The 23,528-nt window shown below is 40.8% G+C and overlaps 2 protein-coding genes and 1 pseudogene across 4 annotated transcripts in view; 1 reads left to right on the top strand and 2 right to left on the bottom strand.

Moving 5' to 3' along the window:
• Positions 1–23,528, bottom strand: part of LOC118386654 (solute carrier family 35 member F6-like) — a 379,817-nt gene that overhangs the window by 1,448 nt on the left and 354,841 nt on the right. The window lies entirely within an intron of this gene.
• Positions 6,203–11,022, bottom strand: LOC118386564 (E3 ubiquitin-protein ligase rnf8-like; annotated as a pseudogene).
• On the top strand, positions 14,986–22,800 carry aida (axin interactor, dorsalization associated). Of its 3 annotated transcripts, none has more exons than XM_052523355.1 (10): positions 14,986–15,142; positions 16,650–16,716; positions 16,990–17,043; positions 18,341–18,395; positions 18,504–18,567; positions 18,832–18,935; positions 19,933–20,055; positions 20,266–20,388; positions 20,545–20,662; positions 20,872–22,800. In XM_052523355.1, exons 3-10 carry the CDS (start codon positions 17,023–17,025, stop codon positions 20,966–20,968), a joined length of 705 nt encoding a protein of 234 aa, XP_052379315.1. In that variant the 5' UTR covers positions 14,986–15,142; positions 16,650–16,716; positions 16,990–17,022; the 3' UTR covers positions 20,969–22,800. The 3 variants fall into 3 exon arrangements, with proteins under 3 accessions (XP_052379315.1, XP_052379316.1, XP_035630274.1); XM_052523356.1 differs by lacking the exon at positions 14,986–15,142 and adding an exon at positions 15,447–15,465; XM_035774381.2 differs by lacking the exon at positions 14,986–15,142 and adding an exon at positions 15,552–15,851.

Here is a 23,528-nt window from a genome sequence, read left to right as displayed (position 1 = left end):
CGGTCTGAGGTGGTGAATACGGTCGGCTGTGTACCTCGGTGGGAGATTTGGGTAGGGTAGTGCTATTTGCTACCTGTAGCTACAGATGTCTTTTCCCGTTAGGGTTCGCGACTCATTCCACTTTGGAATACGTTGGGCATGGTTATTTTGTTTGTTATTTTTGTATGGTGTCCGTGGACGGAGCAGTTGCCTGGAGGAACCGTGGACCACATGAAGACTAGGGTTGAGTTTTGAGCAGTTGCCTGGAGGAACATCTGTTAGGTTGGGCTCACCACTAGGGGCCTCTGTGACAGATCAAATAAACTGAATTGATCTGCCAGCATGGGGGATACTGATATTTATGAATTACCTGTTCAATATCAGATGGGAGGCCCAGGTACACAACTGCACAAGAGGACAAGTACATTAGAATGTCTAGTTTGAGAAACAGACGCCTCACAAGTCCTCAACTGGCAGCTTCATTAAATAGTACCCGCAAAACACCAGTCTCAACATCAACAGTGAAGAAGCGACTCCGGGATGCTGGCCTTCTAGGCAGAGTTGCAAAGAAAAAGGCATCTCTCAGACTGGCCAATAATTTTAAAAAATGATTAAGATGGATAAAAGAACAGGCACTGGACAGAGGAACTCTGCCTAGAAGGCCAGCATCCCGGAGTCGCCTCTTCACTGTTGATGTTGAGACTAGTGTTTTGCAGGTACTATTTCAATGAAGCTGCCAGTTGAGGAACTTACGTTTCTGAAATTACTGTCAGATATAGAGTTGAAATGTATTACATTTTGAGTTTGCATCACAATATTACACTTTACATACAGTACCAGTGAAAAGTTTGAATACACCAACTCATTCAAGGGTTTTTCATTATTTTTTACTATTTTCTACACTGAAGTTCTGCCCCACTTGCCCTGAATGACGGTTCGCCACTGTCAGTAAGTATTAAAGCCTAATAGCACAATTTCAGCTTCTCATATCATAAACCTTTTTCCTAATTTATGATCAGATGAAGCGTCGGTGGCAGCTCAAGGACATCCCTACAGGGAACCTCCACAGTGATGTCACGGCCTGTCTCACAACAAGACTATAAACGTGTAATTACAATTACTTGGCCATCTTTTTTTTACACAAATTACCCTCAAAGCACTCATTTGGATAAATTACTATCCAATGTAGGTCTACTGCTCAAAATATACAATATTTGATTACATCACACCAAGCCATCGTGTATGACTTTAATACATTTGATCAATGTCTTACTCAGAGGCTGCCTTACCATGGCAATTGGGGAAGGAAAAAGGGACAGGGCGTGAAGAGTGTTACTGCAGAGTGGGGTGGACATAGTAACTCTGCCTGCATGCGATTCACAGCACGTACTGTCCACATGGAACTTTAGATGCAGTGTAGCTCTGCCATGATCCTAATGTGGGGACCATGTGACCAAACTGGCAGATTGAACGAGGCCTTTGGATAATATGCATTTGGAAAGGATCCATCATCCATCTCAAAGCATCTAAATAATGGAGCAGATTATCTAGTTTAAAACCATGCTGGAATTACCTCATATTCATGTCTTGCCACTGTGAGGATTTTTCATTTGTTTAATAAAACAATCACACACACACACACACACACCAAAACATAACACATCTTATCAGTACTATGTGCTAGGTCTCCGGGGAGGTGGGGCTGGGACAACACAAAAAGCCTCTGGGTCCTAATTTTTTTGTCGGTAACACTCATCTGGAGCCTGTGTACCTCTCTCCGAGTCTGCCTGCTGCAGCCACACTTCATTGAGTGAAGCTTGTTTCTTCAATGGCTCTACAGCCGCAAACAGAGGCATGTCAGTTTAGCACAGCAGCACTATGCTGACTCTCCTAACAGCCCCGAGCGGATATAGAACAGTGGGAATAGGATGTTTTCTTGGCTTAAAGCTTTTTGTTTGACAGTATGCATCAATGACACATCATATACACAATATTAGGTGCTAGCATACAGGACAAAATTCACCTGAACAAAAATAAACGCAACATGTAAAGTGCTGGTCCCTGAAATAAAAGATTGCAGAAATGTTCCATATGCAAAAAGAGCTTATTTCAAACTTGTGCACAAATGTGTTAGCATCCCTGACAGTGAGCATTTCTCATTTTCAAGATAATTCATCCACCTGAAAGGTGCGGCATTTCAAGAAGCTGATTAAACCGCATGATCATTACAAAAGGTGCACCTTGTTCTGGGGACAAAGGCCACTAAAATGTTTTGTCACAACACAATGCCACAGATGTCTCAAGTTGAGGGAGTGTGCAATTGGCATGCTGCCTGCAGGAATGTCCACCAGAGCAAATGGCAGAGAATTTAATGTTTATTTTTCTACCATAAGTCATTTTAGAGAATTTGGCAGGATGTCCAACCTGCCTCATGACCAGCCCAGTAACTACGCCAGCCCAGGACCTCAACATCTGGCTTCTTCACCAGCGGGGTCATTTGAAACCAGCCGTGGCCAAAAGTTTTGAGAATGACACAAATGTAAATTTTCACAAAGTGTGCTGCTTCAGTGTCTTTAGATATTTTTGTCAGATGTTACTATGGAATACTGAAGTATAATGACAAGCATTTCATAAGTGTCCAAGGCTTTTATTGACAAGTTGATGCAAAGAGTCAATATTTGCAGTGTTGACACTTCTTTTTCAAGACCTCTGCAATCCGCCCTGTCAATTAACTTCTGGGCCACATCCATTCTTGCATAATCAATGCTTGGAGTTTGTCAGAATATGTGGGTTTTTGTTTGTCCACCCGCCTCTTGAGGATTGACCACACGTTCTCAATGGGATTAAGCTCTGGGGGGTTTCCTGGCCATGGACCCAAAATATCAATGTTTTGTTCCCTGAGCCACTTAGTTGTCACTTTTGCCTTATGGCAAGGTGCTCCATCATCGTCTGGAAAAGGCATTGTTCGTCACCAAACTGTTCATCATGGATGGTTGGGAGAAGTTGCTCTCGGAGGATATGTTGGTACCATTCTTTATTCATGGCTGTGTTCTTAGGCAAAATTGTGAGTGAACCCCCTCCCTTGACTGAGAAGCAACCCCACACATGAATGGTCTCAGGATGCTTTACTTTTGGCATGACACAGGACTGATGGTAGCGCTCACCTTGTCTTCTTCGGACAGGCTTTTTTCCGGATGCCCCAAACAATCAGAAAGGGTATCCATCCAAGAAAATGACTTTACCCCAGTCCTCAGCAGTCCAATCCCAGTACCTTTTTCAGAATATCAGTCTGTCCCTGGTGTTTTTCATGGAGAGAAGTGACTTCTTTGCTGCCCTTCTTGACACCAGGCCATCCTCCAAAAGTCTTCGCCTCACTGTGCGTGCAGATGTACTCACACCTGCCTGCTGCCATTCCTGAGCAAGTTCTGTACTGGTGGTGCCCTGATCCCGCAGCTGAATCAACTTTAGGAGACGGTGCTGGCACTTGCTGGACTTTCTTGGGTGCCCTGAAGCCTTCTTCACAACAATTGAACCGCTCCTTGAAGTTTTTAATGATCTGATAAATGGTTGATTTAGGTGCAATCTTATTGGCAGCAATATCTTTGCCTGTGAAGCCCTTTTTGTGCGAAGCAATGATGATGGCATGCGTTTCCTTCAAGGTAACCATGGTTGAAAGAGGAAGAACAATGATTCCAAGCACCACCCTCCTTTTGAAACTTCCAGTCCGTTATTGAAACTCAATCAGCATGACAGAGTGATCTCCAGCCTTGTCCTCGTCAACACTCACACCTGTGTTAACGAGAGAATCACTGACATGTCAGCTGGTCCTTTTGTGGCAGGGCTGAAATGCAGTGGAAATGTTTTTTGGGGGGATTCAGTTCATTTGCATGGCAAAGAGGGACTTTGCAATTAATCTGATCACTCTTCATAACATTCTGGAGTATATGCAAATTGCCATCATACAAACTGAGGCAGCAGACTTTGAAAATTAATATTTGTGTCATTGTCAAACTTTTGGCCACGACTGTACTGTACACTCAGTAAAATCATTGAAATTGTGGATTTTTGCATTTATATTTTTGTTCAGTATATATAGTGGGAGAAGGGGTTAGGCAGGGGCAGTGCTTAACTTTGTCATGACACTGTAGGCCTAAGGTCCATTATATGGTGTATTAGGAGGATCTTTGTTTAATTATGTAATGTGATGGGTAACCCTACTCAGTAGCTTAATAGGACACGACCCAAACACTTCAATGCAATGAGGGAAGAAGGGGGAAGACAGAAAAAGACAGGCGGAACAGAGAGAGAGAGTGCACAAGAGATAGAGGGATGGGGTAACTGTTGCTTACATCGCTCTTTTCATGACACATCATGGCAGAGGCTCTTGGAGGAGGAAGGCGGGAGGAAGCTCTGACTTGGGCCCCGGGGCTGTCCGTCCCTGTCGTCCTCATGTAACGTAGCATGACAGACACGCTTCCATTGTACTCAGCTTCAAATGGACTGGCTTGACAATGGCTGGCTTGACAGAGCAGGAGAGGAGCAGGGCTCTGGAAGCAGTCGCTGAAATGCACTCGGGATATCAGGCTGCATCTGGTCTTGCCTGGAACTGGTAGTAGAATAATCTGTGGGAAATTCCAGTGTCATCCATGAGTCTACATGGCATGGTTATGTTGTTTGTTTGGATTTTCGCCCCATTGTGTCTGATGCGGCAGGGTAGCCTAGTGGTTAGAGCGTTGGACTAGTAACCGGAAGGTTGCAAGTTCAAACCCCCGAGCTGACAAGGTACAAATCTGTCGTTCTGCCCCTGAACAGGCAGTTAACCCGCTGTTCCTAGGCCGTCATTGAAAATAAGAATTTGTTCTTAACTGACTTGCCTGGTTAAATAAAGGTAAAATTTTAAAAAAGAAAAAAAAAAGAACCAAACAGGTTTCATGAAACACTGTGGGGAAAATCTGCATATGTTGAACTAACAAACCATTGAACTACATCATTCACTTTGGTAGTTAAAGTAGAATTGGCAGGGGACACAAAATCTATGGTTGAAAAAAAAAAAAGTTTAAAATGGGATGCCATCAAACCTCCAGAACTGCTGCCCCATACAGCACAGTAGGATATTGGCCCATATAGCTCACTGAGTGCCACCAGTTTCATACAGATAAGAGCTTTGCTCTTGGAAAATTGAATACAGGCCATCTTTATTTACAAACATAATCTGTTTGTCTATGAAGAGTACCAGTAATGTTTCCTGCATTTTTGTTGGGATAGTGGTGCGATCACAGTTTTCCATTTTGCCTTCATGGCACAAGGAGCAGTTGCATTAGTTGCTAGGCAATGTGGTGATGTGTAAAATTGCCAAAGAGTAGATGGAAAGTGCAATTTGAGATCAGTGGAATTTAGGCAAACGAGGAGGTACTGTCAGGATGTATGCATGCCATGCTCTGTGTATTCAAGGCATGGCTTACATAGATAAACTTTGCCTTTCCAAGTCAGACTTAGGCATTCTATGGGACACACTTCTAAAAATAAATGTAATCATTTCGGCATTTATCATACACTTAATTCAGAGCGACTTACAGGAGCAATTAGGGTTAAGTTGGGCTTGCTCAAGGGCACAGAACTATTTTTCACCTAGTCAGATTGGTATTTTCAAACCAGCGACATTTCGGTTACTAGTCCAATGTTCTTAACCAAAGTCATCCTGTCTGGTCTTAAGAGCAGATTATATTGTATCAATATTATATGGTTTTGTCATTTGTTTACCAATAAGACCCTCACCATCATATAAAAAAAGGTAAATGAACAATGACCACGGTTAAGCCCACAAAAATGTTTAACTGGCCTGGTGCCACCAAGTTTCCATTTCTTGGCAGATTAATTTTGTGACTATTCAAATCAATGAAGTAACATTTTATATTCTGTTTCATTGGAAAAAATAAATGAACGAAAAATACATTTTTACAAAAAATATATATGAACACTAACGGTATTTGTCGTACAATATCGAGTGCGTTGGTTTCCTGGCAAGGACAGACTTTCTTCCCTTCTCTGCATTCTCTACGACTGTCTTAGCCTGAACATTTAATTTCAAATGAATAAAAAAGTAACGTGTAACAATGTCAAATGGGCTAAACCTCGTCATTGTACTCATCGGGAATTGTCGCTGGAGCCCCAATGGTCGCACTCTTCCAGAGAGATTATGGAGCTGAAGCTATCCATGGAGAGGTCACTTTGTGCTGCTACTATTGCTACTGTCTTCATGGATCACCATCAGCTCCCCCGGTTGGGCTGTGTGGAAAGAGACAGTGGAAGGCATCATGAGCCTTCATAGACCCACAGTGACCTGGGTCGTGTTCGGTAGGACACACCATAGCAAAATGTATTGCAATGGAAAATGAGAATCTGTTATTGGACAGGTAGCTCCCCATTTAAAAACGTTTGCTCCCTACTGAACACGACCCTAGAATTCATGGGTGGAGATGTGGCAGATGGTTGGATGTTTCTGAGTGAAAAGAGAAATCAAAATGAGTGCATAGGGAATTGCAGGGACCATAGCTCTATTTTTTACAACAAGTGGATATGGTCCTTGCAATTCACTTAAACATCCATCTATCCATCCACATCGCCATCAATGAATTTCAACAACCTCTGCGAACCTAGGAGCAGGGTGAACATACCTCTCACCTTTCTTCTCAGTGATGAGCACCAGGCGACGCTGCTTCATGTCGGGGATGAACTGCTCCACCATGCGGTCGATGCAGTTGACCAGCACATGCGAACGGCTCTGTGACAGGATGGCCTGCCAGCAGATAGGGCACTCGTCCTTCCGCTTACGCCACTCTCTGATGCAGTGCAGTCAGATGCTGTGGGCGCAGTTAAGCGTCTGCCTGTAGGGGAGATCGAGGATCGAAACCAAACAACTCTGATTAAATGCGCAGAGCAATCAATTCTGTTTTACCTGTGTTTTGTATCCTTGTACAACAGACGAAACTAACACTGTAAAAGCACAAAAATATTTGATCGGTGTTATTTTCTGATAGTTGCTGGTTAAAAAATACAATCTACACAATCAACAGGTTTTGCATGCTTTGAGTTTTGGCTTGCCTGGTGACATCACCAGGTGGTATAAATTTAATTAGACTAATAAAGAGAGCACCAAACCTCTCTGCCAATAACAACTAGTTTTCCCCTCCCCATTCAAACCACTCTGACAGCCCTAGCAAATTTATTAAATATATATTTTTTGCTATTTATACATATTAATTTTTTACCATTTCAATGGTAAACTATTACAGTAAAGTACTAAACTGTTACCCAGAAATGTTTTGATATTCAGATAAAAACATCTGCAATGGGCCTTTAAGGTAATCTTTCATTGTGATAAAATTGGGATTACAGATTGAGACTGAGATTACAGTAAAGCATCTTCCAGTCAAAAGCTATAATTCCAGACAGAGAAGTAAACTGAACAGTACGAGACACTTATTGCTATCAAATGGGAATGATGTAAGACTGGTATTTACCCTAAAGAAGAGCTCAGAACAAATGATGCATTGTTCGTTCTCCAGCACCTCCATCATTTGGGTAACATGGAACTCTTTGTTATAGGTCTATTAACAATTTTACTGCATAGTGATGGGATCATCCTTTTACTAACCTTTGGCTGCGTTGAGACAATGACTTATCAATGACCCAATCCCAGCTCAGTTCAGTTAATCCCTACCCTACAGCTATTGTATGCAGTAACCATGTTCCTATGAACCAGAGGCGATGTGCCCTAGCAGGAAGTCCACTGTATGCAGCTCACACAATGCACTAACATAAATAACATGAGCATGTCTACCTATACTAAGCTTCCCAGTAAAGAAATTTAAATAATCAAGCATCACAGAAAAGTGCTAACAATAGCCCACGTTTGTAAGGGTTTTCCTGTGGTGAAGGAGAAGCGGACCAACATGCAGCGTGGTGGTTATGCATGTTCTTTAATAAAGGAACTAGACATGAAATAACTAACAAAACAATACATGGTGAAAACCTAAACAGTCCTATCTGGTGCAAACACAGAGACAGGAACAATCACCCACAAAACCCAACACCAAACAGGCTACCTAAATATGGTTCCCAATCAGAGACAATGACTAACACCTGCCTCTGATTGAGAACCACATCAGGCCAAACATAGAACTAGACAAACTAGACATGTAACATAGAATGCCCACTCAGCTCACACCCTGACCAACCAAAACATAGAAACATACAAAGCAAACTATGGTCAGGGTGTGACAACGTTAACATACTGTGCATTCGTAAAGTATTCAAACCCGTTGACTTTTTCCACATGTTGTTATATTACAGCTTTATTCTAAAATGGATTAAATATTTTTTAATCAACCTACACACAAAACCCCACAATGACAAAGCAAAAACAGGTTAGATTTTTTTTTTTACTTAGGCTGCACTTGACACATATGAAATTGCTTATTACTAATAAGAATGCACCCATTAAGAAAAGTACTAAAAAGTGTTAAATCCCTGTGGATTGATGAGGAATTAAAAAAAAATGTATGGTTGAGAGTGATTAGGCAAAAGGAATGGCAAATAAGTCTGGCTGCACAACCGATTGGCAAACATACTGAAAATTGAGAAATCTTATGACTAAACTGAAAAAATAAAAATAAACTATACTATAAAACAAAGATGAATTATTGTAAAAAGCTTTGGATCCCAAACCAAATTTTGGGCAAAAAGGCACTCAGCTCCATCATTCATTGAATCAGATGGCTCATTCATTACAAAACCCAATGATAATGCCAATTAATGATTTTTTAATAGGCAAGATTTGTCAACAAACGTTGACACTACACATCCAAGTATAACCGATCAAATTATCAAAAGACAAGCATTGTAATTTTGAATTCCATAAAGTAAGTGTGGAAGAGGTGAAACATTTTTCTATCAACAATGACAAGCCACCGGGGTCTGACAACTCAGATGGAAAATTACTGAGGATAATGGCGGGTGATATTGCCACTCCTATTTGCCACATCTTAAATCTAATCCTACTGGAAAGTGTGTGCACTCAGAACTGGGGGGAAGCAGAGGTCATTCAGCTACCAAAGAACATTAAAGCCCCCTTTACAAAATCAGCCTGTTACCAACCCATTAGTAAACTTTTGGATAAATATTGTGCTTTAGTTTCAGAATGAGTGGCAGGGAATAAGTTAGTCTTAAATATTTCAAATATTAAAAGCGTTGTATTTGGGACAAATCATTCACTAAAACCTAAACCTCAACTAAATCTTGTAATAAAAAAATGTTGGAAATTGAGGTGACTGAACTGCTTGTATAACAATGGATTGTAAACTCATGGTAAAAACATTTTGATACAACAGGTGCTACTCTGCATTTTAAACAACACTATCAACAAGGCAGGTCCTACAGGCCCTAGTTGTCGCATCTGGACAACTGTTCAGTCGTGTGGTCAGGTGCCACAAAGAGGGGACTTCAAAAAATGACAATTGGCACAGAACATGGCAGCACGGCTGGCCCTTAAATGTACACTGAGAGCTAACAATAATATGCATGTAAATCTCGCATGGCTTAAAGTGGAGGAAAGATTGACTTCCTCACTACTTGTTGACATGCTGAATGCACTGAGATGTCTGTTTAAACTAATAGCACGGAGCTCGAACACCTATGCAGACCCCACAAGACATGCCACCAAAGGTCTCTTCACAATCACATAATCAAGAACAGACTATGAGAGGCACACAGTACCACTGAGCAGGGTTCCCCAACTTGTGTCCCGCAGGTTTTATTTGGGCCCCCAAGTTTAAGCAAAAAAGTCAATCCTTGTGGGACATAAGACTGTAAAACCACCAGGAAATCAGCTCCAAGTGATTTTAATTTAAGAAATCTATTCCCATGTATGATCTAAAATGTACCTGGTGAAAGCCAGCCTAATGATAAGCTTTCACCATATTGTTTTAATAGTCAAGTATTTTCGTAATCGGTGCAGACAAAGGGGAGGACAGATTTTTGACAATTGAGAGATATTCACTTTTACTACATAAAACCTGTCCAAGGGGTTAGACATGGGTGAAGCACCAACAGCAACAGACATACGTTTGCAAGTAGGACTGCTGGGTCCCTCTGAAGGCGAGTCCAGCCTCTGATGCTGCCGCATGCTGGGCCCGGCCTCCTCCCGTACCCTGGTCCCTCCCGGGGCTTGTCTGTAGGACAGGGCTGGCCCTGTGACTGTCTGTGGCAGAGCGTAGGGCTTCGATTTAAATGAGGTCGAAGGCTCCATTTCATCAGAATTCAATTTCCTCTTACTCTTCTTGGTTCTGGAGGCGGTGCAGGCCACTTCACTAGGTCCCTTCGCTAGGTAGGGTTTGATGTCTTTGAGGCGCTGCCGAATCAGTATGTACTCATGCTCCACTTCGGTGCCAACAAGGGTCACTTTCAGCTTTATAGTGTCCCCAAGCCTAAGCAATAGAGCTTTATCCACAGGAATTCGTTCTCCATTCACCCACACACCATTAAGGCTATAGAAAAAAATGAATGTACAATGCTGACAGCTTATTACCAGCGTCACATAAAAAAACAGCGGTTTCATTTTAAAATGGAGAAGCTGTACCTTCTTGTCGGTCACTGTCCATCGGCCGTCGTCTCGTTGCTTTAACATACAGTGCAGTCTGGATATCATTAGGAGGCAGCTTGGGGACACGAGCTGGTGAGTGACATTCAAGCCACGTCCAATTGTAACCTGAGACAAGAGTGGAGCTTAGGCCAGAGAATGTGATTTATAGTAGCTCCTGTTATATTAATTAGCTTTGCCAACAAAAAGTGTTAACAAGAAACATGTGCAGACAGCAGAGTAAGATTCCATAGATGTTTCTATCATAAAGAGGTGATTTTATTGTGATGTTAGCTAGTTAAACAAGGTGGTTTATGTACCACTAAGGTTAGCTAGCCAACATTCGGTTTGTGAGAACTGCGACTAGTGTTAGTCATTTGTACATAGGAGGCTACTCCGTTAGCCATGGACTAGGCTACCCCATTCATAGACGCTAACTGCTTAAGCTCCTATTCACGATAGCATCTTCTGACCGGGGGAGATTTGTTAAGTGCCCCAACGCTTTCTTCAGCAAAATTGTCTGACAAAAACATTATGGTGGAAGCAAATGTAAGTAATTATAACGTCATAACGAGTCAAGCTAAAAAATGTGTTAGTTAATGTGGAGAAATAATGAAAAAAGTTAATTTACGAAACTCGCATTTTTAGCTATTTTTTTCCCCCCAGTCATATCCAACACCAGGTGTATCCAACTGCATTCTTTGAATGATGCTGTGTCTGCATGTATGTATTACAATTATACACTTCAACAGTGTTTACCACTCCTGCTCCTGGGACATCAATGACTATACATTGTAACTATACAATAGACTATAAACATGATTTAAGTAAAAGAAACATGATTTAAGTAAAGGCTGATTTGTAATTCATATATACAGAAAGAAAACAGTACACTACACTTCCTATGCATATCTAACTCCCTTCATCTGCATTAATCTGAGGACGTTCTCCCAGCCATGTAGACGATTGAAAACAGGACAGCAAAGTTTGTCACCAGAGCAGTTTAGAGCATATTACTATTTGCATGTAAATAACCAGACCTTCATACAAACTTGCTATGCTGAATTCTTGAAGCACAACCGAAGGTGCTGCCATATCCTGCCAGCAGGCCCACAAGCGAGCCACTCAGGCGGAGAATTATGCATGGTGGAGGGTGAGGAATGAGATGGGAGTAACAATCCAGGCTATTTGCTCTGAGACCGGCATGTAACAAGCAGGGAGCAGGTTTCGGACCCTCAACATTCTAGCCCGAAGTCCAGCATGCTATCGACTGTGCCTAAATGTATTAATTGGGGTTGGGGCCAATTGTGGCTAAAAACACCATCAATTGGAATCTTTCGAAAGGGGAAAAAGTATCCTTTTTCACAAGCATACCAGGCTGTGAATTCTGCTGACAACGTTTCTAGGATGGGCTGAACAATAGACTATTCAACCTTTACTAAAGAATTGTCTCATAGTCGAGCTAGGTGTGAACCCCCAAATAAATCATTTGTATCTACCTTTCCACATCTACCTACACACGGTTCATTTTCATGACACAGACATACATATATGTGTATGTCATGTCACCCGAGTGGAGCAGTGGTCTAAGTCACTGCATCTCAGTGCAAGAGATATTACTACAGTTCCTGGTTCGAATACAGGCTGTATCACATCCGACCGTGATTGGGAGTGCCATATGGCGACGCACAACTGGCCCAGCGTCATCTGGGTTTGGCCGGGGTAGGCCAGTCAATGTAAATAATGCTTTATTATCCAAATGTACAGCACTGTATTTCTTCATCAGCATCTACGCTTTTGTTAATAAAATACTCTTTTAAAATGCCAATGTTTATTTAGCTATACAGTGCCTTATGAAAGTATTCTGCCCCTTTGAACTTTGCGACCTTTTGCCACATTTCAGGCTTCAAACATAAGGGATATTTCAAACTTTTTAACAAATAAAAACTGAAAAATTGGGCGTGCAAAATTATTGTCTGGTAGAAAAGGAGCATGACCTTGGGTTTATGTATGTATTATGTATGAAGTGGTGGTAATCACACCACTGCACAAACCTCCCAATCAATCATATGTTCTTTTTAAAGCCCGTTTTATATCAGGAGTTATCATTAAGTGCTTATACAGCAACCAGGCACAGCCAAAAGAGAAATGGTCACTCCTCTCTAGGTTTTCCCCTCGGCTCCTGCCTTTCTAGGCAGTTTTCCCTAGCCACTACGGTATGCTTTGCTTGCTCTTGGGGGGTTTAGGCCAGGATTTAAGAGTACACGTGGCCAATTAAGGCCACATTTTTCTTCAAGATGTTTGAGCATGTTAACACACTTTACAGTTTCAGTCAAACTATGTAAAAGTCATTAGGTTAATTTGACAGTCTTTTCATAATATGTTATGTTGCCCACAGTGGATTTACAATGGATTTCTGGTAGGAGTCATATTGATGGATTTTATTGTTGAGCTTGTCATTGAATTGAATGACAAGACAATACAGAGTCCAGCAGTTCCCATTCTAAAATGGTTTGCTGCCAGATTCTACAAGAATAGATTATTGAGCTAAAAGGCCTACCTTCAAACTCAATGCCTCTTTGCTTGACATCATGGGAAAATCCAAAGAAATCAGCCAAGACCTCAGAAGAAAACTTATGACCTCCACAAGTCTGGTTCATCCTTGGGAGCAATTTCCAAATGCCAGAAGGTATCACGTTCATCTGTACAAACATAGTACGCAAGTATAAACACCATGGGACAAACCAGACGTCATACAGCTCAGGAAGGAGACATGTTCTGTTTCTACAAAAGTATCTATATCCACAGTAAAACAAGTCCTATATCAACATAACCTGAAAGGCCTCACAGCAAGGAAGAAGCCACTGCTCCAAAACCACCATAAAAAAAGCCAGACTACGGTTTGCAACTGCACGTGAGGACAAAGATCATACTTTTTGGAGAAATGTCCTCTGGTGTGATGAAACAAAAATAGAACTGTTTGGCCATAATGACCATTGTTATGTTTGGAGGAAAATGGGGAAGGCTTGCAAGTCAAAGAACAACATTCCAACCGTGAAGCAAGGGGGTGGCAGCAGCATGTAGTGGAGGTGCTTTCCTGCAGGAGGGACTGGTGCACTTCACAACTTCACAAAACTTCACACAATAGATGTCATCATGAGGTAGGGAAATTATGTGGATATATTGAAGCAACATCTCAAGACATCACTCAGGAAGTTAAAGCTTGGTCGCAAATGGGTCGTGCAAATGGACAATGACCCCATGCATACTTCCAAAGTTGTGGCAAAATGGTTTAAGGACAACAAAGCCAAGGTATTGGAGTGGCCATCACAAAGCTCTGACCTCAACCCTACAGAAAATTTGTAGGCAGAACTGAAAAAGCGTGTGCGAGCAAGGAGGCCTAAACCTGACTCAATTACACCAGCTCTGTCAGGAGGAATGGGACAAAATTCACCCAACTTTATTGTGGGAAGCTTGTGGAAGGCTACCTGAAACTTTTGACCTAGTTCAACAATTTAAAGGCAATGCTACCAAATACTAATTGAGTGTATGTAAACTTCTGACCCACTGGGAATGTGATGAAAGAAATAAAAGCTGAAATAAATCATTCTCTCTACTATTAATCAGACATTTCACATTCTTAAAATAAAGTGGTGATCCTAACTGACCTAAGACAGGGTATTTTTTTACTAGGAATAAATGTCAAGAATTGTGAAAAATTTAGTTGAAATGTATTTGGCTAAGGTGCATGTAAACTTCCGACTTCAACTGTATGTTAGATATTGCTGCACTTTCAGAACTAGAAGCACAAGCATTTTGCTACACTCATAATAACATATGCTAACCATTGTGTATGTGACCAACACAATTTTATTTGAGATCCTATTGGTGCGTTGTAGCATATATTTGCATATACCATTATGGAATGCCTACTCTGTGATGTGCGAGTGTGCAATAACTCAATTCGCATTTGTACTCCTTTGAAACAATGCACTTTTTAAAAACCTTTAGTAAAGGGTAAAGTCTACAAAAATGTGTCCACCCTGTTTGTAACAGATTATAGTTTAGGGAACAGACTACTGTATATTGAGATGAAATGTTTCATCGATATAAACATTTGCAGAATATCGGGCCAAATACACTTGGCTTCCTCTCACTACTATATTTGGTGGTGGGTAGAAACACCAAGCAGATGCTTCGCATTTATACATTCGTGAAATATCTGTCTCAATGTTCTATCTGTGATAACGTCCTCCCAGGCTGGCCGGAAGTGACACACGGTCAGGAACACAGCTCATTCAAAACCGTAACCAATCACAGAGAAACCGTCCAACGCCAGATCCTCCCAACAGTGCTCCCTATCCTCTCACTTCGCTCGACACGCCTATTGAAAGGGTCACTCTGGCGATGCAGCTACCTACACTTGCTGAATATACCAAATATGTTTTATAAATAGACCAAGATAGACAACAGCATGTTGTTTACAATGGGAACAAATTAGTCACAGTTGGCAGAACAAGCAAGAAGGTGGGTAGAATCCATGCACGAGCTGGCATTTATCTGCATATTTTAGTTAGGGAACGCCTACGCTGTGAAGTGCGCCTGTGCAATAACTCAATTCGACCTGGGCACTCATTTCAAACAACGCGATTTTTAAAAACTTTTGCAAAGGGTGCAGTCTACAAAACTTGGTCCACTCTGTTCATGACAGATATTCGTTTTGGGAACAGAAAACTGTATTTAAATCAAATGTTTAATCGATGAGGACATTTGCATAATGTCGGTCAAAATCCATCTCGTTCCATCTTCTCCTACTGCCGGCCAGTGGGCTTCCAGTCACTACCATATTAGTAAGTGGAAACGCCAAGCGGATGCTTCACATTCATACATCCGGTGAAATATCTGTCTCAAACGTTTATCTGTGACTCTACTGCATATTGTGAGAGGCGGGACTTCCCTTCGTTTACGGATAGAGGTTTAGGTGAGAACATAGAAGGGATCGTTACTGTATCAACTATTGGTTGGCCTATGTAGCACAACTACTAGGATACAATGTTCCGGCGAGGGACATAGTAGCCCACATCGGCGATGCTAACCTGAAACGTCTTGTGCAACTCCACCCTGTGAACATGTCTGATGTCAACAAGACTATCCAGAAATGGCACGCGAGTTTCACAAAAGGCACGGACTTTGATTCTTGGGGACAATTAGTAGAGGCCATAGATGAGTACCAAATGTAAGTTGCATCATCTGTCACAGTGTTTAGAAGAATGACAAGAATGCGAAAGGATGGTTGCATCTTACTATCTATTCAAGATAATGTGTACACCGCTCATCTCGAAATATGTAGTAAAATATTATCATTATTGTTTTCATGAAGTATCAGGAAAGCCAGCAAATCTAAAAACCATCAGCAATAGAAAGCCATTGCATGATCTTTGATGTGGTGTAACTGTAACTATTTTCCCTTTGCGTTACATTATCACAAAGATGGGAAGTCAATTTGCATTCTGTTACAATGTTGCTATCATATCAGTTTATAAATCACAATTAGAATTTGGGTTGATGCATTCTGAAAATGCAATTTATATGACAGAGCAAGTCACTCAATATGGGCATAGGGAAATTATCTGCCACACCCTCCTATTCTAATGGGTGGAGCTCTGATCTGTGGATGTGTCATAAGCTGCTTCTGATGAACAAAAACAAATGAGGATATATTCAAGACATTATTAAATAAGTGTATCTTAAAATAGTATACTGTATTACACGGGAATGACAACCATGATAATTTTGAGGCTACTGTACCTCTTCTCTTGGCCCAGGAGGGGGCATGAGAATAATGCATTTAATTATTTTATTGCCACAACACCCATTCTTAGATGCCTTCAACGATGACTAGTGCTGTAGGTTACAACAGTTTTTACTCAGCATATTTGTTAACATTATTGTTTCCATATTTTGGGAACTATTAGTTTAACTTGATTAAGAATATGCATTTAACTGATGTTTCTATTCATTTATATGTATATAGACTCGCAAGGCAGCTGCAGAAAGAGGTACAGTCAACAAACCCATCTGACTTCACAGAGGACCAGAAGGTACATACTTTTCTCAAGACTAATTTCAACACCAGGTGAATTAATGAATACTCATATTCAACACTGGGTGAACTAATGACTACTTATAGGCTTAGGCTACCTCAACCCCACTTTCCTCTATCTCATTATCATATAGCCTATGCGGATTTTCACATGCCTTCTTTTTATAGCTGAAAGATACAGTTTTTCATCACAACATATTTATTAACAGAAAAAGGTTTGCCATTCAGTAATGATGTGAAACCTGATTTTTTTATTTTTTTTATTTTTTAGAAAACATTAGGGAAGTTTGCAACATGCCTGGAGATGAGAAGCTCTGCCTTGCAGGTTTGTACCTCTGATGACCTAATACCACTAAATGAATGCTCTCTTTCTACCTATTCATCAGTGTTGAACTCTCTATAGGCGAGGTGATGAATATATCCAATACCAATCTGTGATGGCAAATCAAATGACATTTTATCTATCACATGCCCCCAATACAACAGGTGTAGGTAGACCTTACAGTGAAATGCTTACTTACAAGCCCTTAACCAACAATGCAGTAGTAAGAACAAAATACAACAAAATAATAAAAGTAACAAATAATTAAAGCGCAGCAGTGAAATAACAATAGTGAGAATATATACAGGAGTTACCGGTACAAAGTCAATGTTCGGGGGCACCGGTTAGTCGAGGTAATTGAGGTAATATGTACATGTAGGTAGAGTTATTATAGTGACTATGCATAGAAATAAACAGAGAGTAGCAGCAGCGTAACAGAGGGGTGGGTGCAATGCAAATGGTCTGCGTAGCCATTTGATTAGATATTCAGGAGTCTTATTTCTTGGGGGTAGAAGCTGTTTAGAAGCCTCTTGGACCTAGACTTGGCGCTCCGGTACCGCTTGCCGTGCGGTAGCAGAGAGAACAGTCTATGACAAGGGTGGCTGGAGTCTTTGACAATTTTTAGGACTTTCCTGACACCACCTGGTATAAGAGGTCCTGGATGGCAGGAAGCTTGGCCTTACGCACTACCCTCTGTTGTGCGTTGTGGCCGGAGGCCGAGCTGTTGCCATATAAGGCAGTGATGCAACCAGTCAGGATGCATTCGACGGTGCAGCTGTCGAATCTTTTCAGTCTCCTGAGGGGGAATAGGTTTTGTCGTGCCCTCTTCGCGACTATCTTGGTGTGCTTGGACCATGTTAGTTTGTTGGTGATGTGGACATCAAAGGAGCTTGAAGCTCTCAACCTGCACCACTACAGCCATATCGATGAGAATGGGGTGTGTTCGGTCCTCCTTTTCCTGTAGTCCACATTCATCTCCTTTCTCTTGAGTATTCATCTAATTAAGTGTGTATGTGGACATGTTACGTCTCGCCGGCCAATTATCATATTGATGAAAATCCAGTGTCTGTGTTATGACTAACATACGATTGATTAGATGATGTTACACTCATTCTGTTTTTTTTTAATGATTTCCATGATATGCATTTAACTCTGTAACACAACATTGTCAGTGAATCACAGGAAGATTTTGTCAGAGCTGTCAGATGTTCCAAAGGCTGTGACAATTGGCTCCAAAATGTATTCACGTCTTCAGCGAATTCTTGATTTCAGTATTTCCCATCTTCTTTTGCTCATTTAGTGCACACAATCTCAGGAGGAGTTCAAGTTGGAAGATCTGAAGAAACTGGAAATTAGTGTGTATACTAGGAAGAATTTGATATCGTCAACATCAGAATGATTTATTCATCATAAGTTGAATGTTTTGGAAATTATATGTGTTAATTGTTCTTTTCTCTCAACAGTTATCAAGAGTATTTTGACGTATAACAAAGATTTTCCTTTTGATGTGCAGCCAGTGCCCTTGAGGTAAATGAAGATCGATGAACCATCACAATGCAGGCCACTTATTGTCGTACCCAATGTAAATACAGAGAAAACCCAGAAGTTTTTTTTGTTTAAGTACACAATAATCAGAACAAATCAGAGCAAATTATGGAGTAAAGCAAATGGTATTACTAAAAATTCAACAATGGCTTCCCCACCTGAATGACCTAATCTAATCTCCTAACAACGTGCTGAGTCTGTAAATATTCAAAACAAATAATCTAATGAATGAAATCTTACATTCAGGAGAATCCTGGCCCCGGGGGAGGAGGAGAACTTGGAGGTGGAAGAAGAGGAGGATGCTGCTACAGGAGCAGGCTCCCCAGAGTCCTTTCCCAACAGAGTACCAGGTAAGTACTCACAAAGTGAGTTTGTAATCTATGATGTATATAGAGCATTCATAATCATTGGTCACTATTCTGAATCTGTTGACTGTGTAATTTTGCCATGGTTATTTATTTTGGCTTTGTGTGGCCCTGTTTCGAGTGCCTTTGTGATTGCTGTCTCCTCTGTTCCCTGTCTCTCTGCATGGCTTCGTCGCTCTGTCCTCACTGCCTGCTCCATTCACAGTTTTGCAAGGTATGGTTTGGTTGAGAAGTAAGGGCCTTGCATGGGTCTGAATAAGTCTATGTCTTTTTATAGTCTTGTCATAGCATGAATATGATTGCCTACTAATGGACAGTTTGTTATTATCAAAAACCTTATCCTACTAGATAGCTTTAGTTGAATCTACTTTTCAACGTCTTTTTTTACAAGCATTCACCAAAACGTGTATGTCATCTTAGCCTTATCTGTTAGTCAGTCTACAACTTCTTCTGCTGCCTATTATTGTATAAGTAAAATACTGCTGACAGTAATGACTTGAAGAAGGATCTGTAAGTATAAACACTGGTTACGTCCCAAATGACACCCTATTCCCTATGCAGTGCATTACGGGCCCTGGTCAAAAGTAGTGCACTATAGTAGTCCCCCTTGCCCATTTTATTTTTATTTTTGTATTCCTTGTAAGTTCTTGTGCTGTTAGGGGAATAACCCATGTGTAAATGTAACAATCTGCTGCTGTATGTTTTTGTGATATTTGTGATCGTTTTGTTTGTCTTGTGTAGTTTCTTAATCATTGTACATAAACGGTATGTGTAAACATGTATACGCAGGGCCCAGCTGTAAAAGGGACCTTGGTCTCTGTCTGTGTTCCTTGTTGAAACAAAGGTATAATAATATAGGGAGTAGGGTTCCATTTGGGACATTACCATTATCTTGATTTCAGCTGCATTAGTCCTGGGAACGTGGAAATGTTTTCTGCAATTATTGTATCTTAGAAAGTTACAGCTTTCATGTCTCCAACAGGGACATTGTTGCCACGGTTACCCTCAGAGCCCAGGATGTCGCTGCTCACAATAAAGATTGACAAGATTGGGCTGAAAGATGCAGGGCAATGCATTGATCCCTACATGACAGTTAGTGTGAAAGGTACTATATATAGGCTATATTGTTTACATTGCTGAGATGAGTTGCTTACCTTCACATCTGAAATGTAAGGTCTGAAGCAGTGATAATCTAGAAAAATGTTAAAATAATTATCTCTGTTGAGTTGACACTTGACAGTACATGTTTTAAAATATATATAATTTATTCCTGCAGAACAGCCCAAGTGAATCTGAACATTTTGTTTCCCAACAGATTTGAGTGGCATTGATTTGAACCCAGTGCAAGACACACCTGTGGCAACCCGAAAGGAGGACACATACATTCACTTCAGCGTAGACATTGAGATCCAGAGACATATCGAGAGACTACCAAAAGGTAGTCAAACGTTCTATTTCTACTGAATTAGTAGTGGGGGCCTCTATTTAGCCAGTATCATATAATATTAACCTAATACAGTGTCAGTTTATGTTCAAATCCTTGCAGAGGGGTTGGGCAGACAATTGTTAATCCTGAATTTTGTTCACGTTCCAGGGGCAGCTATTTTCTTTGAGTTCAAGCACTATAAACCCAAGAAGGGGTTTACCAGCACAAAATGTTTTGCCTTCATGGAAATGGATGAGATCAAACCTGGTCCCATTGTGATCGAGTTGTGAGTGACACATTTTGTGTTTTCCAGATTAACTTTCTTTAAATGTACTCACTATTTTATTTTAAGATGAAAATAAATTACATTTGATAACTATTTATTTTGAGAATCTCAGATTTCAGCTATTTTTCTGGGAGGGGGGTTATAGGGTTCAGTCTGCTCTTTGAATATACCGTTTGAATGAATCATGTATTTATGCTGTCGGGTGTCAGGTACAAGAAGCCTACTGACTTCAAGAGGAAGAAGCTCCAGCTCCTGACCAAGAAGCCACTCTATCTCCACCTCCACCAGACGTTGCACAAAGATTAATAACCGAGGTCAGTGAGTAGAGCACATCAAGAATGCAGAAGCGCCACAGAATTCCACTGTAGTCATCAGACATCCAGCAAAGTTTGGTGTACCGACTCCCTATCCGCCTCCACTCACATCAGCAATACTAAACCCAGCTGGCCCAAATGCCACAACCTCAACTCTGTGATAGGACGACCCTGGATGACACATATTAACTACAGCGATGACAACACACTACTGTATAATGCTGCTTCGTAACCAAGTGGGAGGTGGGAATTTACCAGTTGTGAAGTCGTAAATACCAGTTGGATGCATTCACGTGCTTTGAAAAGATCATTTGGCTAATGGCCAACAAGCTACCTAAACCATAAACTAAAAGCTATCATGTTGGTAAACAAATGAGTGTTAAAAAAACATATTAATAGATTGCTTTTTATAAATAATGATTTGTTGCATTTAATTGCAGAAAAATGCTGTTATCCAGGTCAAGTAGGTGACGTCAGAGGTCAGCATGTGGGAGAAGTGGGAGCTCAGGATGATGTATGAGTTTCCCACTAGTAATTACCAGTTGGAGGGCCTTTCAAATGGATTTTTCCCAGTTGTATATGGTAAATTCCCACTTGGTTACAAACGCATTTGACCCCTCTGGTGCCAATTAGCAATCACTTTTTTCTCTCTTCTCTGCATGACGCTCAATGGAAAAGAAGAGTTGACATAGCAATTGGTACTGTATGTCAAACAACCAGCAGAAAATTGTATTTTACTAGGCAAGTCGGTTAAGAACAAATTCTTATTTTCAATGATGGCCTAGGAACAGTGGGTTAACTGCCTGTTCAGGGGCAGAACGACAGATTTGTACTTTGCCAGCTCGGGGATTCGAACTTGCAAACCTTTCGGTTACTAGTCCAACACTCTAACCACTAGGCTACCCTGCCTCGTCTTTAGTCTTCTTCTGCCTTTCCCTTTGGGGATGAAAGAGGATCAACATGGTCAATTGGTGCTCAAGTGGTGTATTGATGATGTAATATCCTGGTGCAAATTTCAAAATATCTCATTGTGCCCATTTGACACTGCCACAGTGAAAATATGTAACTGCCCTGTTAATTTACTTACATCCTTATCACTGATCTAGCGTTATTTAATAGGTAAAAGTAATATATTGGGATATTTGCTTTGATCTATCCTATCACATATGTGTGATTACTTCCAAGGATGGGAGGAAGGATGCATTTTTTTAGCATTCAAAAAGGATTCTGAGATGCTATGTCATCCTGTTATAAAGGGAGTTGAAAAGGATGCTGCATGAACTGAAGTTGACTTTTACCTTTGTTTTGAATGCTGTTCCCATCAAGGCCACAATGGCTAACCACTATTTAAACATGGTCTCCATTTTATTAAAATGTGGATATTTTTTTGTTGTAATGGCACTAACTGAATACACTTATGGTGCTTTCAAGACAACTGGGAACTCTGAAAAAATTTGGTCAAATCATGACGTCAGTGATCTTCGGGTCGGAAAGTCAGAGATCTAGAAAGGTGCCAGAGTTCCCAACTTGGAAGTCCGAGTTGGATGACTTAAAATATTTCTCCCAGCCAGAGCTTGTTTTTTTCAGAGTTTTCCCGGTTGTCTTGAACACACTGAAGTCGGAGATTTCTGAGTTCCCAGTTGTTTTGAACACGGCATTAAGAGACACTAATCAGTGCATATTATTGTGTGTGCTGTCCGACAGGGTCGACGATTGTCAATACAGTGTTGAGCTTTTGGTAACAGGTTGTGAGAAAATGAACATTTATCATTGGACTGACAATTTACACTACTTTAATTTTTAATAAACAAAATGCTGTTTGAATAGTGGTCCTTCTTTACACTTACTAAAGGAGCGAAACCAAACATGTCATTTTCACTGGGCTTGTTTGACATTGCAGGTGACCGCTGACTGATAAACAAATGACCTCGCATCATAAAATAAACGACTCATTATTCGTAGATCAGTTAAGTCATAATGAATCACATATTTGATTCTCACGAACATAGTCACTGCCGTGTAAGACTTAGCGAAGGCTTTGCAGGAGTGCCCATAGTAATTACCAGAATTATCCACTTAAATCAGGAATAAACAGATGGGTATTTACTGTAGCAGTTATTGTTAGCATATACAAAGACAGGAAATTCAAGTGTTGGGTGTCGACAGAAAATCCACTTAGTAAATCATGATTAACCTTCAGTAACTCCATTTATGGCGTCACATACTGTAGAAATGTACAATGTCAATACAAACCTGGAAGGTGATTGACAAACCCTGTTCATTCTATCTGCACTGTTTCTGTAGACTAGAGCAGGGTTTCGCAAACTCGGTCGTGATTCAAATAATCAAAGCTTGAGGAGTTGATTAAATAGAATCAACTGTGTAGTGCTAGGGCAAAAGGACAGAGTTTGGGAAACCCTGGACTATAGAATAAGACTCAAACCCTTGTATGCCCTTACTTTTCCCTGTGTCATTCACTCAGAACCACTTTCAGTGTACAGTATGGTGACAGGCAGAGCAGAGCCCAGCTACACAATAATTTGACAGCCTCG

This window comes from Oncorhynchus keta, chromosome 8, assembly GCF_023373465.1.
Source record: "Oncorhynchus keta strain PuntledgeMale-10-30-2019 chromosome 8, Oket_V2, whole genome shotgun sequence".
NCBI lineage: Eukaryota > Metazoa > Chordata > Actinopteri > Salmoniformes > Salmonidae > Oncorhynchus > Oncorhynchus keta.
The sequence above is the reverse complement of the archived record's forward strand: the minus strand, read 5'-3'. Positions and strand labels throughout refer to the sequence as shown.